Genomic DNA, 8,165 nt, shown 5'->3' on the forward strand with positions numbered 1-8,165 from the left:
TCCTAACATGAACAATTCATCAAGGTTCTCTATGAGAATCTTAATGTAAGAGGAAACTTATATCTCGTGTCGGATAGATTACTATTCGCTTCAGATAATCTTATGTTTGGTGTCCGAACTTCTATCAATAGTATTTGTCAAATGGGAAAGATTCTTACCAACAAATACATCTACGTTTCCTCGCATGAACAATCCATCAAGCATCCCCGTGAGACTCACAATGTAATAAGAAAATTATATTGTATTTGGTACTAGGAACATATATTGAATCCTACATACTTCTCATGTGCTATTCTGCTCAACCTAAAACTTTATAATCCGATATTTATCTGTAGTGTCGAATGATTGCAACATAAAACCATTTTTCAGCATATGATAATTGTTGCACAAATCTTCCATAAAGTATTTAAAACAACACACCCACACATTGTCAAAAACAACCGAAACAATTTAAATCTTCTTAATTCTTTCCATTAAGTTTCCTCATTTGAGCAATCAATTAAGCTTCTCTACGAGGTTCTTTCCATCGATACCATAAACAAACTTTCCATGACATTACGATTCAAACAAACAAACCGAAAAAATAACACCAATGCAATGAATTGGAGAAAACATAAATATGTCAGATATTTACTTTCTACTCGAATAAAATCATATCAATATTTTTCAATTCTAATGTCTTTATATACATATATTGCTTTCATGGAAAAGAACAACGTTGATTATATTATGATGTTTCATCTAAACAAAACACACAAATCAACAACCGATAAATTAAAACATGTACAAAACCAGTAAGACATAAATCAGCAACCGATAAACACTACAACAAACAGGACCTATAGGGACGACATTTGTCGTCTCTATAGGTTCAAAAAGTCGTCCCTATAGCTGTCTGGGGCGATATGTAGTCCCTATATCTCTCGTCTCCATAGCCCCGTCGCAATAGATCCGTATTGTCGTCATTAAAAAACTCGTCGCAATAGCACACCTATAGAGACGACATATCATCTCTAAAGGGTTATCACTATACTTTTTCCCATCACTATAGATAAAGCTATAGAGACGACATGTCTTCTCTATAGATAAAATTATACACACGACATATACCTACCTATAGCAACGATGGATCGTGGCTGTAGATTCTCCTATAGAGACGATTTGTCGTCCCTATACATTCACTTGTAGAGACGACATGTCGTCTCTAAAGGTATGCCCACATGTTTTCAGTTACACCCTGCTCTCTCTTTTTTCTGTGTATTTTACCGGTTTTCACAATCTCAAAATAGCTAAAGCAGTGTATCTACAAAATAGCTAAAACAATAAATTCAATTGCAACAAATAATGCTAAAGGATTTTATTACATGTTTTAAAGCACTGCAAATTGAAGGAAGACTCCCAAACATTACATGTTCTTGTTTGGAATTACCATGATCAAAATGAACGGTGATAAGCTGAAGCTCAATACAAATTTCAACTTTCATTTTTGTCCCTCTAAACAAATAGTAGAGCTTTTTTGTTAAATATACTTTCAGCAGCAAAGATGCAGCTTGCCACCAAAGGGTTTCCTCCTTTCTTTAGAGCACTAGGATGAATAATTCAAATGAACTGCTTCAACCCCTTCAATATTATACCCCTTTTCTGCATCCTACACATAATAATATAGAAAAACACAAACCAAAATGAGGGATATAACATGAAAAACGAAAAAAAAAAAAAAAAAGAACAAAGCCTTGGTTTTTTTTATTGTTTTTGTTTCATGATATATATATAACGAGGGTACTTTGGTATTTTAATAAAAAAAAAGGACGAGCAAAATTAAATTCCTTCGGCGCTACCCTAGGAATGGTGAAATCAATCAAACAGGAAATTCTAAGGAATTGAATTGTGTCTATTTGGAAACAAAACACGGAGTGGAATGGAATCACCAATTCCAACCCCATAAACCAAACATACCTGGAAAAACAATGTAGGGAACACCCGGATGCCTGCTTTCAAGGCCCAACTGCCACAAAGGAACACCAACGAATGCTTGCCCAACTATCTGATGAAGTAATTCCACCCTACAAAAAAAAGAAACTTTGTTAATATTACTTATTAGTCTTTTCATCCTCAATCACTCCTTCCATAGTACCATCATTCCTTTGCAAATGATTTCTTGAAGTTGATATCCAGACTCTCAGAAGGAGCTGAAGTTTTAGGAACAATAATAATTAGCACTTAGATTGTTTAACAAATGATTTCTTGCATTTATCACTACTAAAAATTCTTAAGGTACTCTCTCTTCTGCTGACTTCATTGCAAGTTTATCAACAGAAACCTATACAATTACAGGAACAAACGAAATCAGTGTGTGTGTATTTGTGTATGCATCCTCTCAATCACCTCAATGCTTCTCAGATTATGATCACATTGCAACTTGAGCTCTTCGACCTGTGTATTTTAGGAAAATCAGTAATGGTAATTTATTTAATGTGAAAAAAGAAAACTAAAAGTTTACATGGAGAATGAACATTAATTCATCTAAAAACTACTGGACCTGTTTTGTGGTCTTTGGGATATATACTGCCAAAGATTAACTTAAATGCTACACTTTTACATCATATCCAATGTGTACTTATCCATGTCGCTTTCAAGGAGGTTTGTGAGGAGAGGTAGTAGACAAGAACAAATATCCAATGTGATGGTGTCCATTTTTTCTTTCAAAAGACTCACAATATCTGCAGTCACTTGAATTGTAATAAAAAGATTGGGAGTCAAGACTAAAAAGAATCAATCACCAAGAGATGCATGCACTAAGAAGATATATATATATATATATATATATATATATATATATATATATATATATATATATATATATATATATATTTTACTCACAGAATGATCAGTCATTCTCTCCATTGCTCTAATTGCTGCTTTAATATCATTCCTATCACAACATCTATGAATCATCTGCAGATAACAAGAGAAAAAGTATGGGACGATATATAAACTGTTCCAATAGCATATATATAAATTGGATCTTATGAAATAAACAACGAGAATAAAGAGAAACTTGTAGTTTGGCTAGACGAGACTGCATTGAAGATACAAATTGATCATGTCTTCCCATTATATCTACAATAGCATCCTCCTCTGTGAGAGGTTCTGTTTCCTTTGCACTAGATTCAGATAACTGTTTCTGCATAGATTCAAGATAATAGCAGAAGAAAGATTAATATTATCTTTTGTTTATAAAGAAAACAAGACAATAAAAAAAGTGTCTGGATTGGAATAATGAGTATAAAACTATCTGCAAGGGTCATACCACAGTATTTGGCAGTGTGTTGACAACAGAGCTCAATTTGATGTCATTAATTCTCACTCAATGCTATTGAAATAAAAAAGGAAAATAAGTTACTTTGATTAGTCATAATAGTTGTAATAAGATTGATAAATAAAGGTTCAACGTAACTCATCTGATTACATTACCTGAAAGAACTGAACCAACATGACCGAGAGCTTCATCTGTACCTGATGCCATAATCTATACAATGTATTTACAAAATTGAGTGGATTATGTGCTAAATGATTTTATTACATGTTGTAAAACGGTACAAATTGAAGGAAGATTACCGAACATCAGTAAAATAAACAAATCAGTGAAATACCTTTATGATTTTCGAAATTGGATGTTGTTGGAGAGTGAAGAAGTAATCGTTGTCACAGGGGAATTGAAGCATCGTCGATAGGGAAGGTGGTTGTGCTGTGTTGTCGGGCTGGTAAAATGGCCGTCGATTTCGTATCCGGAAAGCAACAAATCTTCGATCAAAGAAGAGAGAAGATTGAAGGGAAGACTACGATCACGAATTACCGAAGGAGATCGCCGGTACCAACGCTAGCAATGATAGTTGTTGCTACTGAGGAGGCCGGAGGTGAAGGTGTTCGACATAAACCAATCGCCGATCGAGAGAGAGGAAAATGTGATAACAGTTGCGATTGAATAAGCGAGAGGGAGATGATGTATTCTCGATTTAGGGAGTAGAAGCCTATGGGACGATCTGTCATCTCAACACCCTTTGACAAAACGACGTCCCGCGAAAATTCCCACCTAATTTGTAGACCCGCCAACTAATGGCTTAACTTTTTGCAACAACTGGTCGTCTCTATAGATTAACGAGTCAAAAAATGTTGGTCAACTCTATAGAGACTACATGTCGTCTCTATAGATGATATATAGAAACGCCTTTTGTCGTCCCTATAGGCATGGTCCCTACATATGCTTTTTCTTGTAGTGAAACAATGTACATGAAGCTAGAAAATCACTAAGATACATTAAAAATCACACTATAAACACAGTTAACATTATTTGTTAAACAAATTTTCCAATGAACTTTATTTATACATGTAAAACAAATCGATTACAACGATGGATGGAAGATCACAGTCTGCCATTAAAAGACTGAATACAAGCACAAAAGCAAAGATCCACACCTATCGAACACCACAACCGAAAACAAATGCATGCCGAAGGTTGTTATTCCTAAATCGAGTTTAATTAAGCACGCCAGGTAGCTTGGAATTAATCACTCCTTGAAACATATCACCAAAAGTTCTCTTAATATAAGATAGTACATGATTGATCATACATCACACAATCACTTGCTTTGTTCATAGACAAGAAAAGCACATACAAAACACACTAAGAAATAAATAACATCAGATTTTGAACCAAGAACAACTCTCATAAACTTTATTTTTGAAAACTCAAACTCGAGACACCAATGCTGTAAACTAATCATCCTTCCCAAGTAGTGCAAGAAGGAACTTCTTGTAATGACCCGAAGTTTCCTTTGCGATAGCATGATCAAGTGGCACACTGTTCCTTTTGTAATATTGCTCCATGATAATTTCTAGATCTTTCTCAGCTCGTGTAACGATAACCCGAGTTAGTGCATCCTCGTTAGTCCCACTACTTTTAATTGCATTACGGATCACCTATAAGATGGCGTACATCTAATAAACATAAATGGTATTCCACAAATGATAATATTGGTAGTTTGTGCTATGGTCGGTTTTTGTCTAATTATTTTTAAACTACACTTTTTGTTATCAATCATTTCGTATTATAGACTGAATTTATTACATGTATTTAAATATTTTTGTAATTTATTACTTGTTATATAATATATTATATTTTATCACCTATTAAAATTTATAAATATGTGTTTTGAAATACGTTTTATGTAAAATATTGGCATGTAAGTGCTTATTTGATTATAAATTTGGTAGTCGGCCTTGAAATATAGAGTTCGAATAGGATTCTTGTGCGTAATTTTCGTATTTATATATGATTTACAATATGTTTCATAAGACGTTTGAAAATGGCTGATAGCACTAGCCCATGTGGTTCAATGGAAATAACAAAAAGGCTAACCTTTTCAAAGTACTTAATCGGGTCACTCATACATCTAAGCGTGGTACGTAGTGTTTCTGTGTACTCATTGTCCCGATCATCCTTCAAGTGCTGTAATTGTTAAGATAAACACTGAGTTTTCAATATATCGATGATTTATTTATTTATTTATTTATATATAAAAATACATAAAACACAGTATCTTATCATGAAATTCCTATATACCTTGGTCATATTGCAACCATGTTCATCTTTGTAGTGATTCAAAGTAGCCATGAGTTGCGGCTTGCTCCTTGTAGTGATAATTCGGAGGATTTCTTCATGGTTAAATGTTTTCTCTTCAATGGCATTACGAAGAATGATTGACTCAGAGTTTGCCAATTTTAAGTTCACTTCATCACCTTGGTACCTATGTATGCTCACCAAACCTACAAGTAACTGTAGCAAAGATAAATATCCTCTGTTAGATGTGCTGTCTTTATATATTTTATTAAAACGGAAATCAAACCAATACGACTCGCCTTTCGGAGATCGTCAGAAGTATGCGAAGCAATGTCTTCTTCCAAAGAGCGCTTGTAGCGGCAGTGATACGCATGCTTGACATCAGCAAGCTCTTCCGGAGAAAGAGTGCATGATAGTTCAATGATCACTCTATAGTCATGAGGCTCCTTATGTATAGCTACACTTGCTAGCACTGCATTCCGATCTGCAGGGTCCAAATTCCATCGGTACACTGCTCTCTACATACATCGATTGGCCCATACACATATTATTCATAAGATTACATCCAAAAAAAGAAAAACAATAAAAAGAAAACACAGTAGATTATCATCACGAATACCTCAAGATCACCAGATAGCTCATGTTCAAGTCTGTTCACAAGATCCTCATCATACATGTCTTGGTAAGCCTCCCTAATCAGTTTCCTTTGAGTAGCATTTCGATGTGCCAGAATCGCTATTACAACTTTTTCATCGGTTCCCCATCCTGTTCATATAAATGCAAATAAATATAGAAATGAGCAACAGAGCAAGAAGATTAATATAAGTTATAGGACGAAGAAAGATTAGAGAGATAAGATCTAGAACCATGGCAGGCCTTATTTAGAAGCTCAGCATCGACACCAGGATAAGTATCTTCAACGGTTACGATGGTGGCCATGGCTGTCTTTGTATTAGGGTATTGAGATAAACCGATGAATTTATAGGGAAACGACGAAGGTAAGGCCTTTTCTTCAGTCTTTCCATTGGGTTCTTCCCTTGTTGTCTCCTTCAATAGTATTGAATATTGAAACCCACTATACTAAGCAAAACTAAGCAAAGATTAACATATATATATATATATATATATATATATATATATATATATATATATATATATATATATATATATATATATATATATATATATATATATATATATATGTGTGTGTGTGTGTGTGAGGGTTCACCCGAAATTATAAAAAAAAATAGAGATATTGAGATTCAAAATAATATTTATATATTTTTTATTTTTTGCTCTAACGTTCCATCATATTAACAACAGCAGGTTATAACTAATCATAAATGATTATATAGCCGAAGGATATAAAAATACAAGATTATAAATATTTATACATATATGTCAAATAATAAATTATTATTATTATTATTATTATATATATATTTATATATATATATATATATATATATATATATATATATATATATATATATATATATATATATATATATATACTAATAAAAGAGTAGTTGTTTTGCAATGTGTCACCATATTAGACATCCTAATTAATATGATGCCATTTGTCAATCAATTAATTCTTCCTTTCAAATTTATTAGATCTCCTAATTAATATGATGTTACTTGTCAATCTATTTATTGTCCATTTTCCATTTTAAATTTTATATTATTGTTTACATTAATTCACAAATAAAAGTTATCCGATATAAATTAAAAATTAATTTCACATATTTATTTGAATCAACGAATATAATTTTACATAACTAATAAACACATCTCTTAATTAATAATTTATTTAAAATAATTGATTAAAATTTTTGAATTTTTACAATGAAATTTTAATTAATTTTGTAACTGTGGTTCCACGGGTTATAAACTAGTATATATATATATATATATATATATATATATATATATATATATATATATATGTGTGTGTGTGTGTGTGTGTGTGTGTGTGTGTGTGGTCAGAAAGTGCTTATTCATATATAATTAAGGTGATTGGTGGAGGCCTAGGTGGTGGTGATATACTTGACGAATGTGACAGTAGTGTGGTTGTGGCGGGGTGGTGGTGGTGGTCGTGATGATGGTGACAATTATGATGGGTGGGAAGGCGATGGAGGAAAAAGGAACGGGCGGGGCTGCATAATCAATTATGATTATAAACTCTACGGTGTTGGCAATACACCGAAAGGTTAAAGCAGGAAAATGAAAAATATGCATTTGAGGTCGAATATAAAGATCTCTATTTTTTATAATGACAATGGAACCTATATATATATATATATATATATATATATATATATATATATATATATATATATATATATATATATATATATATATATATATATATACAAAACTGCAATTTTGGTCCTTGTGGTTTGCCAAAACCTTTGGATGGGGTCCAAAAAGTTTCTAGCTTGCACCAAAGGTCCAAAATCAAGGTTTTCATGGGTTTTTAGTCCATTTCGTCATTGTCTGCTTGTTTGGAGTCGTTAATACCATCATGTGCCCTCCATGTGAG

The 8,165-nt window shown here is 32.7% G+C and overlaps 1 protein-coding gene and 1 long non-coding RNA gene across 8 annotated transcripts; both read right to left on the bottom strand.

Annotated features, from left to right (window-relative positions):
* Window positions 1-1,311: 1,311 nt before the first annotated feature.
* On the bottom strand, window positions 1,312-4,158 carry LOC111890333 (uncharacterized). Of its 7 annotated transcripts, XR_008224703.1 has the most exons (9): window positions 3,654-4,156; window positions 3,475-3,529; window positions 3,311-3,373; window positions 2,881-3,184; window positions 2,540-2,729; window positions 2,386-2,433; window positions 2,135-2,189; window positions 1,957-2,063; window positions 1,312-1,648 (listed from the first exon to the last, which is right to left on the bottom strand). It is a non-coding gene; the product is annotated as an uncharacterized LOC111890333 (long non-coding RNA). The 7 variants fall into 7 exon arrangements; XR_008224702.1 differs by having other exon boundaries at window positions 1,957-2,189; window positions 3,654-4,157; XR_008224700.1 differs by having other exon boundaries at window positions 1,957-2,433; window positions 2,881-2,955; window positions 3,059-3,184; window positions 3,654-4,155.
* A 257-nt stretch (window positions 4,159-4,415) lies between these two features.
* On the bottom strand, window positions 4,416-6,623 carry LOC111890332 (annexin-like protein RJ4). The gene is made up of 6 exons (XM_023886463.3): window positions 6,487-6,623; window positions 6,240-6,385; window positions 5,920-6,138; window positions 5,624-5,836; window positions 5,420-5,509; window positions 4,416-4,980 (listed from the first exon to the last, which is right to left on the bottom strand). Exons 1-6 carry the CDS (start codon window positions 6,557-6,559, stop codon window positions 4,777-4,779), a joined length of 945 nt encoding a protein of 314 aa, XP_023742231.1. The 5' UTR covers window positions 6,560-6,623; the 3' UTR covers window positions 4,416-4,776.
* Window positions 6,624-8,165: the final 1,542 nt, after the last annotated feature.

Source organism: Lactuca sativa, chromosome 1 (genome assembly GCF_002870075.4).
Source record: "Lactuca sativa cultivar Salinas chromosome 1, Lsat_Salinas_v11, whole genome shotgun sequence".
NCBI lineage: Eukaryota > Viridiplantae > Streptophyta > Magnoliopsida > Asterales > Asteraceae > Lactuca > Lactuca sativa.

Excerpts from the sequence above, each read along its gene's own strand:
- LOC111890332 (XM_023886463.3), bottom strand. The coding sequence starts at position 6,559 with ATGGCCACCATCGTAACCGTTGAAGATACTTATCCTGGTGTCGATGCT. Across the intron at positions 6,386-6,486 it reads TCTAAATAAGGCCTGCCATG|GATGGGGAACCGATGAAAAA; the intron begins GTTCTAGATCTT and ends TTATATGAACAG. Across the intron at positions 5,510-5,623 it reads ATGGTTGCAATATGACCAAG|CACTTGAAGGATGATCGGGA; the intron begins GTATATAGGAAT and ends TAACAATTACAG.